Source organism: Hyperolius riggenbachi, chromosome 11, assembly GCF_040937935.1.
Source record: "Hyperolius riggenbachi isolate aHypRig1 chromosome 11, aHypRig1.pri, whole genome shotgun sequence".
NCBI classification, from domain to species: domain Eukaryota; kingdom Metazoa; phylum Chordata; class Amphibia; order Anura; family Hyperoliidae; genus Hyperolius; species Hyperolius riggenbachi.
Window position 1 is genome coordinate 183,215,945 of NC_090656.1, and position 20,912 is coordinate 183,236,856.

The 20,912-nt window shown below is 44.3% G+C and overlaps 1 protein-coding gene across 1 annotated transcript in view; it reads right to left on the bottom strand.

Moving 5' to 3' along the window:
- The window catches only part of NKD1 (NKD inhibitor of WNT signaling pathway 1), a 139,543-nt gene that overhangs the window by 113,125 nt on the left and 5,506 nt on the right, over positions 1-20,912 (bottom strand). Inside the window, exon 3 of the mRNA XM_068261212.1 lies at positions 361-467. Coding sequence (XP_068117313.1) covers positions 361-467 — 107 coding nt within the window. The remainder of the gene's footprint in view (positions 1-360; positions 468-20,912) is intronic.

Below are 20,912 nucleotides of genomic sequence, written 5' to 3' on the forward strand. Positions count from 1 at the left end.
TGACAGCAGGGTCACACAGCGTCATTAACATCTCGCAGCAAACACTTTTTCTTTAATTGAATTCAATACAATAACCTGTATTGAATTCAATATAAAAAAAAAAAAACTGATTGCAAAAAAAAAAAAAAAAATGGTTGAAAATTATTAAATCGAACGCCAAAATATTAAATTGAACGCCAGGGTGGTTAAAGATATAATGGTGGATTCACTATGGTGTCATTTTAAAATACCACCATCAAAAAAAAAATTGTGAAATTTATAATTCGTTTATACATACTGTAATCAATTAATTACTCATGAATCACAGCTACCGGCTGCTTCAATTTGTCCACATAGATCAAAATGTGAGCGTTAACTTACCCTCTTGCACCCAGCCTTGTGATTGGAAGCAGCTGAGGACTTCTGCTTGGCAATCCAGTCCTCTATGCCTTTCCGTGCCAAGCAGGCATTTACTGCAAAACTGTCACCTGCAGGAAAAAGACAGAAAGGTAGTGAGGCTTCAAAGGAAAAAAAAAAAACCCTAACCTCTACCCACATAAACTGTCCAGCACTATCTCTTCTCTAATCATATACCTGTGCTGGAGAAATCAGATACCAGCAGCTACTACTGTCAGGCATATCACTCATCAGCAGTGACAGGACATACAGGATCTGCTGGCGGCTATCAACAAACACGATCAGAGAATTTGACTGACATGCAATTTCAGGGTCAACACAAACTGAAAACACTGCGGGTGCTAATTCCATGTCTATCCGACTAAATCAACAATCAGCATTTCCCTGATTGAAAACTCATCAAAAAAATATCAGTAGTATAAACTCCTTTGAATCACTAATCACATTTTAGCAAAAATCCGATCAAGTATCTACTGAACACTGATGCTGGGAACACACAATGCAGTTTCCTAATAGGGACTCTGGCTTACGCAACAAGAGTCGATTCTTACCCTCTAGTCATGCACTTATTGATACATATATGGCTAAAGTCACAGAGGACATTAAGAAAATTGAGCAGGACTACAGAAAGGGTCATTTTAGGGTAGCACATAATCTCACTAAAGAAGAGAGTGAAGCCTTGCGGGCATTACAGAATAATACTAACATAGTGGTTTGCCCTGCGGATAAGGGAGGAGCGGTAGTTGTGCTGAATAAATGTGACTATGAGCAAGAGATTGCTCGACAGTTAGCTGACCACAATGTGTATGTGCCTCTGGAACGAGATCCATTGGGTGATATTCAGAGGGTTATCTTGAAAGTGATACGCAATGCTTTACTGAAGGAGATTATTGATGATGACCTATTCAGGTTCTTACAACAGGACAATCCCACTACTCCGCATCTATACATTTTGCCAAAAATTCATAAGACATTGAATTGCCCCCCTGGGCGGCCCATTGTGGCAGGAGTGGGATCTGTCTTTGTTCCTCTTGCATGCTTTTTAGATAAAATCTTACAACCAATTGTGGTGTCACTAGACTCCTATTTGAGGGACACGGACATGTTTCTCGCTAAGTTGAGAGACTTGCCAGTTCTAGGTGAGGATGATCTTCTGGTGACACTTGATGTGGAAAGCCTCTACACCTCCATTACACATGATGGAGGTGTAGAGGCTGTGGATTGGTTTCTTATGGTTCAGACTGATTGTTCATTTGCCCAAAGAAAATTTCTGGTCCAACTATTAGAAATTGTTTTGAAATTTAATTACTTCGAGGTCGATGGTCGCTTCTATGGACAGCAACGGGGGACAGCTATGGGCTCGAACGTGGCCCCCTCCTACGCTAATTTATTCATGGGTCTGTTTGAGGAAACGTTTATATATCTGAATCCCATGTTCCGCCGGCATTCTATATGCTGGTGGAGATTTATAGATGATATCTTTTGCGTATGGAGGGGGCCGCGGGAGAGCCTGCATGAATTCATTGATGCAGTACATCAACAGTGTCCCCATATCCGCCTTACGGCACATATAGATACTCATTGTGTCCCCTTCTTGGTTGTGCTAGTAAAGAGGGAGGGGGAGGGTATTGTTACGGACTTATATACCAAACCTACGGACCGTAACTCGGTCCTACACTTTCAGAGTTTCCACCCCTCTAACACTAAATTGAGTATTCCAAAAAGCCAGGAGATGAGAGTTGAGAAAATAGTAAGTGACCCTGACACACTGACCCAACGGAAAAAGGAATTAGAGAGTAAATTCCGTGCTCGGGGTTATCCTATTTATGATTCAGAACAAAGAGTCCGACGTAAACGAAGGCGTAACGAGGTACCGCGAATTCCGTTCGTATCGACCTACAGTGTCTGTAGTGAGATTGTGGGTCGTAGTGTACGTCGGCACTGGCATATCCTGCGGGATGGTTTCCCGAGGGTACCAGAATTTAGATATCCCCCCCTTATGTCCTTCCGTCGGGCTCCTACATTGCGTGATAAATTACGTATTAAAAAGAGGGGTATGTCAGCGTCACTTCACAATAATAGAGGAATGTATCCTTGTGTTTCATGTCACATGTGCAATAGTGTGATCCGAGGTCAGCAGTTTTGTCATCCCACCACGGGTAAAGTGTTTGAAATCCGGAGTCGATATACTTGCGACTCTAGGTATGTGGTATACCTTCTTAGATGTCCTTGTGGTTATATTTACGTGGGGATGACAACACAGCGAGTGAAGGATCGCGTATCATCGCACAAATCAGCTATCAGAGGCAAATTGATTGATCAGTCTGTGGCAGAACACTTCACTAGATGTAATCATGGGGTGTCTCAATTAAGAGTGATGGCTATAGATGGGGTTCCCCCAGGTTGGAGGGGTGGGGATCGACAGAGAGAACTGTTGCGTAGGGAGGCAGGATGGATCAAACGCTTGAATGCTATGGGTCCAGCAGGCCTAAATCGAGAGTGCGACTTGAGCTTTTGTATATAATAGTTATTATGGATGAGCATTGATGTAGCTCCTTTTGTATTGTATAATATGAGTATGGTATTGTAAATAATCTCTAACTTTGTTGACACGTTTTTATATCTTTACTCTAGATGCGGTGTGTGCGGACCTATTAAATATGGACTCTCTTACATTTAATTCATCTATAACTCGGAGGGGGCATGTGAGTATGGCGTGTGTTTATTTATTTGCTGTGCCATGGGAGCGCGTCTGGTGTACGTGACGCTGCTCCTCGTTACTTGTGACACGCCTCCTGCCCCTCCACTCCGAGACCAGTGGCTTGTCATTGGAGCGCAGGGGGGCGCAGATGATTGGCTCCTGGAGAGTCACCTGACCGGATTCCGTGTCACGTGACGGGCTTCCGCATCCTGCCTCTGTACATACAGCGGGGATGGGAGCGTGATGCGCATCCCCATGCGAGATGGGCTAGCATACTGGTGGTGATTATATGAGAGAGCCCTCCTGATTGGTGAGTTCTAACATCTTATTCAATTGGCATTTTTGCTGTTTATCCTAGTCTCCCATCAGGTCCGTTAGGTTTCCGCACACCTGCATGTCTAGATGGTCACTGCCCCAAGGGGCGTGGATAGGGCTATATAAGTATTGTGATGATGTGTATTTGATGCATTTGACTATATTGGCATCTTGAGAAAGGCCACACCAGGCCGAAACAGCGGGCTGTCGCTGCCTTGTCATTTTTAATGCAATAAAGATTCAAAAGAGCTTATAAATACAACCAATCGTGTGGTGCCGATCCTTCCAGGAACTGTTACAATGCAGTTTCCTGTCCGATGGGTGAGTAATCGGACAGGAAGTTGTATCGTGTGTACGTGTTAAAACTGCTGATGGATAAAGGGATCGATTTTCTGATGATTACTTCGCAAAATCGATCCCTTTAACGATCAGAAAAGTCAAAAATAGTCGCCAGATTCCCGACGATTGGACCAGAAGTTGTGTGTTCCCAGCATGATGTTGCTAGTTTTGTACTTGGCGGTGCATACACAGCTTATGTAGCCATCAGTTGTACCTGTCGACTACCCCCTTGTGCTCCACCAGCTGCTCGGGGTGATAATGAGGAACCTTCAATTAAAATGATCAAACAGTGATGGCGAGTGAATAATTTGTAAAAGATTTTCCTGAGATTCCCCATTTATTGACTAAGGTAACAAAAACATATCCTATGGGCATTTTTACACATTTCAGCTTCCTCGCAAGGTGCCCATACATATCACCAATATTGGCGGGCGATCAACCATGCAGTTTGATAATTGTAATTGAATGATAATCGGTGTCGTGAATAGTATGCCCGATCGACAATGCAACCTATTTTGGGCCAAAACTGGTCACACATATCAAACGTGCCTTAAAAATTTGGACCAACATGCTCAATTGGGTGCGCATCGGTAACATACAGATAAGTTAATAGGCTTCCCCCTAAAATTGTCCCTAGACTACAATACATACACAACCCAACACATATATAGACATAGGACTCTGGTAGGGATTAGATTGTGAGCTTCTCCGAGGGACAGTTCGTGACAAGACTATATATACACTCTACAGAGCTGCGGAAGATGTCGGCGCTGTATAAATACTAAATAATAATAATATTGGGATGAGTGATGAAAGCAACTTAATGCCGGGTATTGTCCCATCGAAGCCCGTTCAGTTATACTTTACCTGTACGCCATCCACCCTGAGTGATTTCAGCCTTTGGGCCCCAAGCAACTCCCGGCATATAGCCCGTGCTATAACCACACGGAGACACAAATACTGGAGTACGAGGACACAGATGGACGGCATGACAGGTAAAGTGTAACTGCACAGGCACTGGAGGAGGGGGGGGGGGGGGGGGTTTGGCGGACATATCACATTAGGGGGACAGTGACGAGGGTACATCACAAGGCCAATTCCTGAAAGATTTCATGCTGAAATCGATCAGGAATCAGCCTGTGGTTTATGGCAGCCAACAGATCTCTCCCCGAGAGAGATCTGTCTCTTGGCCGATTGGCCTATATCGCTTTGTCCCACATGTGTAGAAGGCTTCAAGCGATGCACACAAAAGATTTTCAATGCCAGAGAGGATCGCCCATTCACCTCTAGTGACACTCTAGTGTTAGTGAGGGGCTCCCTGGATCTCTGTCACCTCTCCTCAGTGCGCTGCAGAGTGCAATAATACTGGGCACCACTTCCCACTCATCCTCCCCCTGCTCTACTCATATTCCTATCCCATCTCCATAGGAAAGAACAGGCCATATGGAGATTATTATCATCTGTAACCTAGGATTCTGAACAGTCAGTGCGGGAGACAACAATCTAACGTATGAACTTAACTAACTACAAACACACTGCACTTGCAAAGGTGATAAAGAAAAACAGTGTAGGTAAACGGCACAACCAGAAGAGGAAGATGAGAAACCTCCAAACACTCGGGACCTATCATAAAACAGAGCCTACATTGTTCTAATTAAATAATACAAACACAATTAATGAAAGGTTCAAAGTTCAGGTAAGCCAAACATTTTGATGGGTCTGTAGCCTATTGCAATAGTTTTCAGCTGTAATAAAAAGCCACACGCCTGTAATAATCATTCATGATTCCTTGCAGTTTTGTTATTAAATGAAATGATGCTTGCTGTAAGGCAGGGCCTGTGTGTGCAGCCCACAGACAGCTTTGTATCTGCTTCATTCCGGGATTGGGGCTGGGTCTTGATGGGCTGTTGCATGCTGTCAGGAACCACCCACCATTCTCCAGATACTCAGCTTCCATCATACTAGAACAGCGAATCCTTACAGCAGGGGTGCCCACACTTTTTCGGCTCGCGAGCTACTTCAAAAATTACCGAGCAGGGGTGATCTACCACCAGTCCCCCCCCCCCCCCCCCCCCCAAAAAAAAAATCTACCACAGAGGTCGAGGAAGTCCTCCGCCCCCAGCATGGACAGTGTAATCATGCTCCCAGTATTGGTAGCCCCCTCCCCAGCACAGACAGATCGCAGTGCCCCAAGTATTAGGCAGCCCCCCTCCCCAGCACAGACAGAAAACTTGTGCCCCCGCTCCCCAATAGACAGATTTGTCCCCTGCATTAGGCAGCCCCCCACCCCCAGCACAGATTGTGCCCCCGTATTGGCAGCCCCCTCCCCAATAATAGGCAGAGGTGTCCCCAAATTAAGCAGGCCCCATTAGGAGCTCCTCAGCTTTCATGTCCTGCTAACGGGGAAAAACAAAGCCACATTGCTTCCTATGTTCCGCCTGAAGGGGAGGAGACACTCTGCACGTTTCGCAGCCTGGAAGGGAGGAGACACTCTGCACGTTTCGCAGCCTGAAGGGGAGGAGACGCTATCTCACCATTTATCCCTCTCCCCTTCAGCCACGGTTCTCCCCTCCCCCTTACTGATGCAGCTAGGCATCAAATTCTAACAGCCGCGGCTGCGCATAGCATTTTTTGACAGCCGCGGCTACACAGGTAGCATATTTTGACAGTCGCGGATGCGCGGCAACTTAATTTGACAGGAAAGCGGCCACTATCTACTGGCAGATCGCAATCGACCTATCGGGCAGCCCTGCCTTACAGAACACCTGACCTAAGATGAAGCTACCCAAGGTAAGCACAGGGATACGTACATGCTGGATCCACATATCTCTGTGCATTGTCCGTTTCTCTCCTTGTTCCCTCAGATTCTCAGGATCACTCCTTGATAAGTTTGACTTTTGACTGAAGTCACATTTTCTGACAAGAAGAGGCAGGCTTGCTGCAATGCTTCCATCTTATCACCCTCACATGCCCTTCTCTTCCCCTTGTCATTCACTCCCCTTAAAGCAGATATCCAGCCTAAAATGTAAATTGCAGGGTCCCTCCTGTAAGGGAAAGTAATAACTATCTGCAGTGTTTTGTCTCCCGAAGTTGTTCCTGAAGCCCTTGCAACAGTCGGCTTCTGGCATGTGGCCCTGCCCCCTTGAAAAAAAACCACCTTTTTGTTCAGGTGGGCGGGCCATGCGTCAGAAGACGTCTGGTGCAAGGGCTTTGGGTATGACTTTGGGGGACAGATCACAGTAGGTAATTATAATTTTCCCTACAGGAGGAACCCTGCAATTTACATTTTAGGCTGGATATCCATTTTAAAGTCAACCAAGCACCATTTTTAGCACCCAGGGCATCTCTACAGCACTTTAAAAATGCATGCCAACAATGTGACTCAAAAAACAAAAAAAAAAAAAAAAAAAAAAAAAAAACCTTTAATTTTACATTTAAGGCTTTAGCACAGGCCTTTATTACCTGATTTCCTTCTACTCCCATGGCCTGGCCATACAGTAGAGGTTTAAGGTAGATAAGGACTACTAATTCTTTAATTGCACACATTAGCAGAGAGAAAACAAAATGCTTTCGATCAGCAGGGAGTGCGTGTAGATTGCACAAAGTGCTTCAAAGGCTTTAGAGAGAGGCCACAGATGCTAACTTCACACCTTCTCTGTGGATAAATTATTGGCAGCCAGAAGGGGAGGGGGAACATGGCAGCTCCTATAGCTATTAGAAACCAGGCAAAAAAGTAGTGCTTGGTTCCCTTTAAGATGTAGGAATAAAAGGGTGATAGGAACGAACACTGCCGCAAGCCTGCCTTTTCCTGTTTGTAAATCTGACTTTAGGCAAAAGTCAAACGTTTTAAAGAGAGATCACAGGGACCGGGGGAGCGAGGAGAAGGACAGACAATGAACAGAGGTAAGTGGCTCCAGCATGAACATACCTCTGTGCTTATCTTAGGTAGCTTTGCTTGGGTCAGGTATCCTTTAAATTCTGACTCTGCTTTTGTAAATTCAGCAGCCAATAATTACTGGTGTCAGGAGTCTGAAAGTTTCCAACAGGTAACAGTTAAGTTATTGTGGAGACCTTTAATAAAATGATTACGGTACTTAGAACTTCAGACACTCAGAGGCCTATTTATAGAAGGGTGAAGAAGCACGCTAGAAGTGTCATTATTTCTTTGAAATAACACAATTGGCATGATTCACAAAACTTTCTCGCCTATTTTCCAGGGCTGTGGAGTCGGTCCAAAAATCCACCGGCTCTGACTCAGTTTAGGTTTCCACCGACTCCGACTTCTCTAATTTGCATATTACAATTTTGTTGATTAAAAGTATGTAACGTGAAATTCGTCTCTAACTGCCAATTAGGAATTTTACAAGACAACTGAAGTGAGAAGGATATGTAGACTACTATATTTATTCCCTTTAGACTAAAACGAGTCCTTGGTAAGAGTACTTGTAAAAGGTACAAACCGGAACAAAGAACATCTATCAGGCCCTAGGCAATGTAAGTGTGGGTACATGTAAGAATGATGTGCAGGTACTCTGCAGGGGAATAAGGAGATTCTTCCTCTATTACACATTCTTCATGCACAATCTGAACAAGGTTTATGGGTGACAGACAACACCTCTGTGTTCAATGTGCACAACATTCTCAGTTGATTCCCTGCAGCTCTGTGGGGAGTGTATATGTAGAGTATAGTACTACTGTGTAACAAAGTAAACCTGACAGATTAAATTAAAGTTTTCTACATACCTGGGGCTTCCTCCAGCTGCCTTCAGGATAATCAGTCCCTCATTGTCCTCCTCCACCACCTGGATCTTCTGCTATGAGTCCAGGTACTTGAGGAAGTCGGGCGTAGTGCGCATGCACACACTCCGCCGCCAGGAGCATAATACACCTGTGCAGCACTATTGCGCAGGTGCAGAATGTTCCTGGCTGTGGGAGTGGCACGTGGCTGGACTGCGCTGACTGGCTGAATTACCAGGACTCATAGCAGAAGATCCAGGTGGTGGAGGTGGACAGCGAGGGACTGATTGGCCTGAAGGGGGCTGGAGGAAGCCCCAGGTATGTATAAAACTTTACTTTTCATCCATCTCAGGTATCCTTTAATTTGTAGTCACCAAACCAAATTTTAACAACATATCAAATTATTTGATTTCATGAGCAAAGGGAGTGCATACATTTGCATAAATCAGCATCGATGCAGAATTATTTCCATCTCATTGACCATCTCTATTAGTGACACGGCTACACATCAGGCTTTATTCTTACAGCATAGATGTTTTTTAGTATATATAAGAGATTCCGGTGTACACATCATATATACAGTCACAATCAGATGTGTATATCTGACCTTAAAAATACGGGGACTGCTTTACTGAAGCAGCACAAGTAACACACACACATTATTTTTAATGACTATTATCTGAGAAATAGAACATTTTATCATATTTTGTATTTTAATTACAGTTACAAATTCATTAGGAGTCTGAGCATTTTTTCCCGACTACGACTCCAGGCACCCAAAATTGCCCCGACTCCACAGCCCTGCTGTTTTCATCTGTTTTCACCTCATCTATGTTACATTTTTAAGCTTCCAAAGAGCAAAAATATAATACAACAACTTACAACTTACTTTGAGTGATTATTTTGCTTGTAAATGTGCCGAAAGGTTATTTTTAATAATTAGGTGATAAGTCATGTATGAGAAGTTTTGTGAATAAAGCCCTATGTTTTTAATCGCTCCATTTATAAAAGAGGCAACCAGATGAAAAGATTGCCCCATTCCAGTGTGAACGCCACTTTCCTGTTATTTAACAAGACTTGAGTGACAATTGCCATATTTACAGGATCTGTACAGTATTTTTTACACATTTTCCTGAGTATCCTCTGGTTACATCTGCAATCCTGCACACTATACATGTTGATTCATTAAAGTGTAACTGTTGGGCATAAAATCAAAAAACAATTCTTTATTTTTATCTGGTAAACAAGTAATAAGAATGCTTACCAGGTAATCCAAAAGTTAAAATCACTGTTACTTTTCCTGTTGATAGATGATCATTCCCCAGTTTACCTGACTCTTATTTGGTACACAATAAGGAAGTTGCACGGCATGCTGGGTTGTCCTTTTTTGCTTCTCCATTTCCTCTCAGACTTTACCCAGCACAGCCTGATTGGCTGAAGCCTCTTTCCCTCCTGTTTTCCCCTCCCACACCCGTTTCTCTCTGATTGGCCAATATTTCTCATGCTGAGACAATGCACTTTCTATAGTGAAGGGCAGGCAAATCAGGCAGACAAGAGTAGGGCAGGAAATGACATCAAGATTGGCTTCAAAATAGCCACACTTAAAATTGGACATGCTAAGAAGGGTTTTCTCTTTTTTAACTGTAGAAAAATGACTAAAATCAAAATGTGGACAGTGCAATACATTTGTTATGCAAGTAGAGCAAGTATTTATCTACTTATACCGTATATGTGTTTTTTTCTGAGACAGTATGGCTGACAGCTGTTCTCTAAACAGCACTAAAACTACAGCACGCACAAGCAGCGCGGGATAAAATTAGCACGCGCATGATATGCGTAGTCCTGTCAGCGTAGTGTGTGCTCCTCAGTTACGGCGATCCTTCTAAATGCCGCGATATAGTGCTGTAGTGTGACCAGAATTTTGTCCCCCGCTGATTGTGCGTGGTCGGTTTAGTGCTGTTTAATAAATCAACCTAATAATGAGTTACTCATGTCTCCCCTTTCTCCCACATAAACTGACCTTTGAATGTGGTAGGGACACCAAGGTGTGTACATATGCACAATTACGGTCATCCCTCGGGAGACAGTTTAGGGCAGAGATCTGTACAGGGACATCATTAGACTACTGTCTGGTGACAAGTTCTGTTGCTATGAAAAGGTGGGACGATGGAACAATAAGATCAGTCAGCGTTCAACTGAGTTAGTCCACCAATCTAGATCTCTTGGTGATGAATGCAGAGGAAGCTATCGGGAACCGCTAGGCACATACTACATTCTATGCAGAGACTCGGGTGAGAGCTGTCTACCATGTGTACAAGTGTTGGAATGTAAGCACTACTCAAATGCATAAAAATAAACTATGAAAGAGTAAAAAACATTAGGCCATTGTGTCTAAACTACACGCAGCAAGACCAACATATGTCACAGTAATAAAGTGCGGCTATTCGCCAGTGGTGGCCCCACTACTAGGACAGCTGAACCAGGCCTGTGACTAGCTTCTCTCTAGGGACACGCGTCTCATGCTTATGTGCTTAGGGGGGGGGGGTTTCATGCCTATTTGTAGGTTTGCTCTGAGCTAAGCTGCATACAGATGGCATAAAGGTCAGTTGCAACTATCATTTCTGATGACTTTGGGTGAAATTTCCCCGATTACTTAACCACTTAAGGACCAGGGGATTTTGCAATGATCGGTGCTGCGTGGGCTCTACAGCTCACAGCACCGATCAGGAATGTGGCAGGGCGATCAGACTTCCCCCCCTTTTTTCCCCACTAGGGGGATGTCCTGCAGGGGGGGTCTGATCGCCGCCGGCTACTATTGATTTGTGGGGGCTCCTCAAAGCCCCCCTCCGCAGCGTTTTCCGGGCTCCCCTGCTTTCCCTCCCTCTCCCTTCTCCTCTGTGCGGCGCAGGACGGATATCCGTCCTGCGCCTCAAAGGATAGGCTTCTGCCTATCAGATGCTGGCGATCCCCGGCCAATCAGAGGCCGGGGATCGCCGATCTACGTCACGGCGCTGCTGCGCAGCAGCGCCGTGTGATGTAAACAGCGGGGATTCCTTCCCCGCATGTTCACATTATGCGTACAAGCCGCGATCGGCGGCTCGCACACTGTTCACGGAGGCAGTCTCCCTGAACTGGCATGGAAAGGCAGTTTCCATGCTATACCACTAACGACCCGCCGAAGCCTATCGGCGTTAGGCGGTCATTAAGTGGTTGATATAAGTGCTGCTCATCTCTCTGCCAAATGCCCATTCCATTCTATGGTGAAGGGAGTGGGGAGGTACCAGGAAGGGGTGCCCTACAACCCTTAGCAGCAGGAATGACTCACTGCTGCACTGCCCCAAACATACTGCAACCAGGGACACCTTTAAAGTGAACCTCTCAGTCTGTGGCATGCTGTGACACAGTCAGTTAAAATCTGACAAAACCAACATGTTTTGGGCCAGTCCATCTCCTCATGGGGTATTCTCAGGGTTTTCTTTGTTTTCATCAGCATTTCCTGAACAGCAGTTTAACTACTTGCAGACTGCTCCACGTAAATTAGTGTGAGCAGTGCGGCAGCCCCAGGACCACTCCACGTCAATTGGAGTGAACGGCCGTTTATGGGGCTAGCAGGAGATCGCGCGCATATCTCCTGCTTGGAAGGCGGAGCTCCGCCTTCAGTCTCCGAGCAGACGCTCGTGTGCTGAGTTGTACGGCCCTGCAGCTTGGCCTTAAAGCTGCATTGGCCAATATCATGAAAAAGGGTCTTCCTCCAATCGGCTTAAGGAGGCACTGAGGGACGGGACACAGGCGGGGAGCAGCTCTATACAGGAGGCGGGGGAGCAGTGGTGAGTGGCAGCATGAGGTAAATAGCAGGCTACCAACAATCTGCTTGTCGCCAGCCTGGCACTTTTGTTATTGGGGGACAGCACAACCCCGGAGGGGGGGGGGGGGGGGGCTGGAGGAGCAATGAAAGGACACAGAGGCTGGTCATTGTATACACATCTTGCCTCTGTGTCCTAATATGATTTGTCAAACCCACCTCGGGTTCTCATTAAAGCATAACTGAAGTGAGGAGAATATGGAGGCTGCCATAATTATTTCATTTTAAACAATACCAGTAGCCTGACTGCCCTGCTGATCATTCTGGCATCTGTGGTGCATGTGTTTGCCACATTACTTACCGGCTGGCAACAAATTACCGTAGGTGTCAGTCCTTACTTTCTGTGTAAACCAATTCAATTTTTTTGTGCAAAAAATCACGCGTTTCGACACTGTGCCATATGAAATCATTATGCACAATTCGCATGCGTTGGAGTGAGGTGTGAGGAAAAATGCTGCATGTTATCCGTGTTCTCCTCACACCAATTCGCATACGAATAAACACATATGGAAGGAAGCCCATCTACTTTCCTTGCGTTTGAATGCGTTTTTTGGTGTGGAACTTGCATGATGTGGAAACTGGGCCTAAGTGAAATGACATCTTCCTACATAAGCGAAGTCATTTGCAGGGAAAGGTATTTAAAGGTTGTGCACATGACTAAATAATTTAAGTATACACAAGTGCCCCATCTTGACACAATAACCTGCGAACGTGACGAAACCCATTACTTGATACATAAATTAAAAGTACAAAGCGCGTCGGCTCATCAACTTCCAGAACGGCGTTAGAAGTCAACGTGACCCAGGATCCACTCTCTTCCAGCAAAACCTTCACGGAAAGTGCGTCGGCAATGAAGGATTACTGTATATAATGCAATTAACATGAAATAAATTTCTTTCAGTCAAGGAAACACTTTGACCATATCACTGATCTAAGACATTCCAGGGCATTAGACTAGATCACAGGATGCTAGCATTTCAAAGATCAACTATAAGCATTGGTAAAACCAGTTTACAGGTTCAGTGACACATGAAGGGATTAGACAGGGAACAGGCGCAGATCAAACGCTCTCAAACAAACAGAATTCCATCATTCAGGCACCGGCTCTGCTACAGAGAGACAAGATAAATGACACCCCCCTCCATTAATCCAAATCAGAAGAAAAAAAAACCCGCAACTCGACTCAAACAGCAATTTGTTTGCAAGTCAACAAAACCAAATTGCTAATTCTGCAGTCATTAACAGACGTAAATTAAATACTGCAGGTTCTGAAGAGAACGTCATTATTGCAAAATAGTTGCTCCTGTTGAAGGGTAAAAGTAGCAATTACGGTAGATAAAAATCAGTTACGTTCCGCACCCCCCCCCCCCTCAATTTATATCGCCCTTAACGGTGATCGGTCATTAGGGCAACAGGTGTGGGAATATTGTTCTATGCTGGGGGGGGGAGGAGGGCCGACAAATCAGGCTTGTGGCATAGGTTACAAAAAACAAACAATGCCCTCGCTCACTGTAAACTGTGGCAAATCACTACACTTTGGCCTCAATTCACTAAGATCATGCTAGAGATAATAAGGCAAGAGAAAACTTACCTCCACACGTGAGAGAGTTATCTTACCTCTTCATTCCTTAAGTTACCTCTCCTGTAGTTAATTTACCTCCTCTGTAGTTATTTTCACATGCAGCTAATTAACAGCCTGTCTTTAACTCTGGAGTTATTTTAAGGATTGGAGAGTTAATTTAAAGACAGAAGAGTTAACTTTAGGCTTGCCTGAGGTAAAATGTTCCCTGAATACTACATGCCTTATCACCATGGTAACAACTCTAGAAGAGTTATTAAAGACAGGAGATAAGTATAGTGAATTGAGGCCTTTGTCTATGGGCAGCTGAACACACTAAATTTGTAGCCAAGATGGACCAGGTCATCTCAGTCATGGATTATCCATCATGGGTGGGGTGTGTGGGTGTGGTTTAGATTGGCTCTAGAAAGGATCAGATAACCACCTTACCGTCAATTTCCACTTTAGCAAATTTGCTGAGTTTTCCCAGGCAGGGAACGCAACCTATTGAAATCAATAGGTTGACATCCAATTCATGTCGGAGGGGAAGATTTTTGGAGAAAATTAAAATTAGAAGGCATGCTGCATTTTTAAAGCATCGCGTATCTAAACCCCTATAGTCGTGCGTGACACAAGTAGAGGAATTTGGATGTGCCTTGCAGCACAGCTGTGGCGGCATTGCATCGCGCAAGGCACACGCTGGCACACCGGGTCCGTTGCCACTGAGTGAAAATTCCCATTGGAAAATGCTTTTCCATTGAATGCGTTTTTTGTAGTCCCTTCCAATTTTGTGTGCGGCTTTAACAAGGAACTTCTCCAGGGACATTTGTGTTCACCGACTTTTGAGGATTTCACAGAAATGTGACATTGTACAGTCCCTACACTCAGATGAAGTAAAATCCTGCACATCAAAGGTAGGCGAACCATCGGCTATTGTGATGACATGACACCCGTATATGTTCTGTGCTTGTATATCAAGAGGTTGCTTGCTTAGCAAGTCAAAATTTCATTAAACAACAAGTGAAACCTATGCTTACCTAGAAATAAAAAACACATATATAAGTAGATAAATACTAGTTCTACTTACATAACAGATGTATTGCGCTGTCCATGTTATGATTCCTGTGAATTTTATAAAGGAAAAGCAGAATCCTATTCTAGGCAGTTTCCATCTTTGACCTCCTGACATTTCCTCCCTCACTCTTTTTTTCTCCACTTGCTAAATGTGCATTCGTTACCCGATCTCCTCCCAGAGTCTTCAGACACTCCCACTGAGGTCTATACTAGGAAATGCACTGTCTTATGTCATTAGAAAGAGGGAGAACTAAAATGAAGAGGAGGAATATATTATAGATAAAAAGAGCCCCAGCATGCAACTGTTTGGCAATGGCACTTAAAGGGCCAGTGCTCCCAAGATATGTGATAATTCCAAACCATAATAGCAGAAAAAGTTTTGAATGCAGGATTAGCATCTTTATCACTTAGGGCCCGTTTCCACTTGTGTGAATCTGCATGCGTTTCCTGCATGCAGATTCGCATAGACAATACAAGTGGATGGGACTGCTTCCACTTGTCAGGATTTCTGAGCGTTTTTCTGTGCAGAAAAAATCTACACGGCAGAGCCATCAGAATTCGCATCCCGCATACCGCTATGCGATTCGCATACAATGTATTTAATAGGGAATTCGCATGCGGTTTTGGTATGCGAATTTTCATATCAATGGAAAAGCACACAGTCACTGCCATGGTTAAATTCGCATACATCATCCATGCGAATTCGCATGAAAATTTGCCTACACCCGCATGTGAAATTCGCATCCGCATGTGAATTTTTACCGCAGCGATTCGCACCGCACAAGTGGAAACAGGCCCCTTACTCAGACAAGTTGCTGTTGAAATGTAATTTTTATGGTGACAATCCCGCTTTAAAAAAAATGTGCAATGTCTTGCACAGCACTCTTAAACCAAGTTACACTCAGTCAGTCTGCAGTCCATCTGCTCGATCGCTGTTCTCTCCATACCCTCTATTCTCCTGCAGTGTGGTTCAGTAAATTTCCTAACTGACCTATGGCCATATGCAATTAAACTTTTCTCCTGAGGTATACTTTTTCATCTTCTGTTTAGAATAACTTTTCAGCAATTTACAACTTAAAGAGAAACTCCGACCAAAAATTGAACTTTATCCCAATCAGTAGCTGATAACCCCTTTTACATATGAAATCTATTCCTTTTCACAAACAGACCATCAGGGGGTGCTGTATGACTGATATTGTGGTGAAACCCCTCCCACAAGAAACCCCTCCCACAAGAAAAGTTCAAACTTTTTTTTGGCAGTTTCCTGTCTGTGGTTCAACCTTGTTGCATTGTGGGAAATAGCTGTTACAGCTGTCTCCAACTGCCAAAGACCATGCAGCAGCTACATCACCTGCCAACACTAAAATGTTCACTGGAGTTCCTCTTTAAAAAGTACCAAAAAGAAGTGGAAAATGACTATCAAAACTGTTTTCTTGCTTGATGGTGATTTACGAGGCCTTTTATTGACACGTTTGAAAATATCACTTAGGAGAAAAGTTAGAAGAAAAAGTTAATTGCATATGAGCCCTAGTCGCACTTCACTGCAGGTACATTTTTGCAACAAGTGGGAACTAAGCATTAATAAAGCCTCTATTTACATTGTTTTTTCCCAGATCTGATTTTTTCCCACGAACCAAAAAAAACACACTGGTAGGTTATTTTGTGTACATTAGAGATGGCAAATAACATGTCAATAACTCCATTCTGTAAGCACATTAAAGGACACCTGAAGTGAGAGAGATATGGAGGCTGCCATATTTATTTCCTTGTAAACAATGCAAACTGCCTGGATGCTCTGCCCATCCTCTGCCTCTAATACTTTTAGCCACAGCCCCTGAACAAGCATGCAGATCATGTGCTCTGACTGAAGTCTGACTGGATTTGCCAAATGCTTGTCTCAGGTGTGTAATTCAGACACTACTGATGCACGAAAGATCAAAAGGGTGCCAGATAACTGAAATTGTTTTAAAGGAAATACATATGGCAGCCTTCATATCACTCTCACTTCAGGTGTCCTTTAATGCAGCTTGGATTCGGTCCAATTAAAATCTGTCAGAAATGCATTTGATTGACCCAATTTCAAGGTGCATACAATTTGTATTACATTTGCAGGCAAGATGGAATAATCATCTCCTTACTGATCCTCTCTAGTGTACAGTTGGCACAGATCCAAAAACACTCTGGTGTCATCAAAGCAACCACTTCAAATGTTGTCACAAGATCCCATCACTGCCACAAACACCAGCTTATCAGCTGCAGAGCAGACCCAGATGATACGGCCATCCAACAGGACAGCCCCACAGGCTCATGCAGTCACTCCACCTCCCAGGGGATGCATGCAACGCACCTTCAGCAAACTACAGCACAGAGCTCTGTTTCTCAGTTATTTTGGTTTGCACTCATTACAAAAGCCTGTGCTTGCCCAGTACTTCCATATACAAGAGATTACCTTAAAGAGAAACCGTAACCAAGAATTTACTTCATCCCAAGCAGTAGCGGATACCCCCTTTTACATGAGAAATCAATTCCTTTTCACAAATGGATCATCAGGGGGCTCTGTATGGCGGATATTGTGGTGAAGCCCCTCCCACAGGAGACTGAGGACCACTGTCCTGGCAGTTTCCTGTCTGTGAACCTCATTGCATTGTTGGAAATAGCCTTTTACAGCTGTTTCCAACTGCCGAAAAAGCAAGCAGCAGCTACTTCCACTGACATCACCTGCCAGCAGTAAAAATGTCACCATGTGATAAATGTCAGAATGTATATCAGGGAGAGGAAAGGATTTCAATGGGCAAACACTGACTAAATCATTTTTACACAATTATTCTAAAAATGAAGCCTTTTTTTACATTATTTTTACTGGAGTTCCTCTTTACGTACCCCTTGACACATATACAAATATATAAATATATATTTCTTCCCCCAGACATCCAATTTACAAGTGGTCATAGGTGCCCAGATTTGCCAGTTTGGGATAAATGTCTACAGTTCAATGGATGGAGGAAGATGAAGACAGATGGGCACAGCAGCGGGTAACAGGTAAAGTATATATGCATGCATGGGGAGGGAGACATTATAGGTAGCCATACACTGGTCGATTTGCCATCAGATTCGACCAACAGATAGATCCCTCTCTGATCGAATCTGATCAGAGAGGGTTCATATGGCTGCCTTTACTGCAAACAGATTGTGAATCGATTTCAGCCTGAAACCGATTCACCATCTGCTGAGCTGCCGCCCCCCCCGCATAAATTACCTGAAGCCTGGTCCCGGGCATCTTCTCCGCATCAGCTTCCACATCCCGGCTTCCGGCATAACTTTCTGTCACTCCAGTGACAGCGGAAGTTCAAATAGAGCGCCCTCTATTTGTACTTCCGCTGTCACTGCAGTGACACAGGAAGTCATGCTGGATGCCGAGATGCGGAAGCTGATGCGGAGAAGATGCCAGCCGGGAGGTGATGCGGAGAAGATGCCGGGAGCCAGCTTCAGGTAATGTATACCTGCGTCGGTCGTACGCCGCTAGCGATGCACTCCTTACCCGCGGCGATTGACGGTAATTTTCCGCACGGTGTGATCGACGGGACCAATCTATTTCGGGAAATCGGGCCAGTGTATGGCCAGCTTTACACTAGAGGGGGCAGCATTGGAGCCACCAGATCCAGCGTCACAAGGCCGATTCCCGAGACATTTCATGTTGAAATAAATCGGAAATCATCCTGAATTGTATGGGCAGCCGACTGATCTCTCTCTGATCAGATTCAATCATCTTGGTGGAATCTGCCCATCATCGTTCGATGTATGGGAACCTTTAGTGACGTTAATTGCTCAAGGTGCTCTGTAAAAAGGTGCGGAATATATCAGTTTAACGTTTTTCCAGAAAAATTATACTATTCAGATAACCTACTATTCAAGCTATAATCTAAATAATGGGGAGCTGGTGTAGTTGAGGTGACCCAGCGAGAAAGCCCATAGTGAACATTCCTCCAATCAGAGCAACACCTACAACATGAAGCATTCTAATTGGCCGAACAGTGTGGGCGTATTATTACTACAACCTATCTTAAACATAGAAGCTCTAGAGGGTGCTGACCACCAAATCACTTTAGTGGAATTGACCCTATGAGGTTTTTCTGCCGGGCCACCTCAACCATACTAGCGCTAATCATGGTATTATGAAACCAGAAACAGAGGACACAGCAAAAACAATAACAGCCTCATAAAACACTAGAGCGGTAATTAGAGATAGGCTAAAAATTCACCTCTGCCTTTCTCTCGCGCTCCATAAAAACCACCACTACTTCAGTAGGCGCCCATCAGGCTTTCAGGCCATCGCCACCAGGACTGCGAGACACAGGAACTCTTTCTTTCCCTCTGCCGTCAACCTCCTGAACTCCATCCATGTTGTCCCCCCCAAAGTTCTCGGACTAGTTGCTGCTTATGGATAAACTGTCGGCGTGGCTAAATCTGCACTGTCTACTGGGTCACTGCCTCTTTAGTGCTCAGTCTCCACAGTCTGTTATTGTATGGCATTGTATTGTACACTGTATACATTGTGTGCTACTACCCTTCTTACTACTTGAGCTATGTATGTGCCAAACCCAATTCTGGGCATGACTCTACGAAATAAACAATTCTGATGAGTAGATCCAGAACTCTGCAAAGGGCTAAACCAACCTGGAATTCATTGACTAAGTATCTGACAACTGATTAGTCAAACTGACAGGTACAGTATCAATCACCAGCCTCCAGTTCAGCAGAGGAAGGCAGTCCAAGTCTGGAGTGAGGAAAAAAAACAACTGCCTTACGGAATTTCACTTCACATCTCTAGTGGCAATGTATCACAATGACTTTGTAGTACAGAAGAGCTGGTGAGGTTCTCCAAACAAGGAGGTGATAAGGCCTGACTAAAAAGACTTCACACACTTCAAGCAACATAAAAGCGTAAGCAGAGTTTTGTAATACAAAGGATGCTAAACAATATGATCAGATCTAAAGAGACGGCAGGCTCCAGAGGGTAATGTGACCCAGGATTCACAGAATGCATAGCACAAGCTATGGCTGGTGTTAAATAACACACCGAAAGAGCAGTCACAGGCAGCCACTGCATGTTCTGCATGTTTTCAGGGATCACCGGGACTTTTTAAAAAGGGAACTTTTCGAACATAAACAGTAACAGAAGCTTCACACCAAAGGGACCAGAGTCTAAATTTGAAGCAAGTATCGGCAGAAGTAATGTAGATGCGCAGATCATTTTTTAATCACACAATCCTTGAACAGTCTGAAAAGGAACAGCATAGACATGATCTTTTATTCAACTTTTCAAGTTTTCCATCTACAGTTACCAAAAGCAGAATCAGATTTAAAGATGCCCATAAGTGGCCATACACTAATAGATTTGCAGCAGATTCGACCATCAGATAGATTTTTGTCAGATGCCTGTCAAATCGAATCTGACAGGAATCTATCTGATGTGTGCCACACACTAGGAACATATTTCCAATATATTTCAGAATGAAATCTTTTGGAAATCGATCTAAATGCATTATTGGTTCATTAGATCCAGTGCAACTCTATGGGTCATCGATCTGGTGCCAGCAGCAGATCGACCTAGATTTTCCATCCTGTCAGATAGATCAAAATCGATCGAAATCGGCCGCAAAACGATGGCTTTAACTGACCAGTGTATGGCCCCCGTAAGAGACAGACTGTCAAGAGATCTGTTGGCTGCAGATACACCGCAGGCAGATTCTCGATCAATTTCAGCATGAAAGCTGTCAGGCCTCCCCCAAATGTTTATGTCCCCCCTACCGGTGCCCGTGCATGGTAATGTCACCTATCCCAGCTGTGGGGACTTCTGGTCTCCTCGTCGGTCTCCCTTGAGTGCCACCAAGAGACATGCACCCTGTATGTATTTAGAGAGTTTAGCCTGT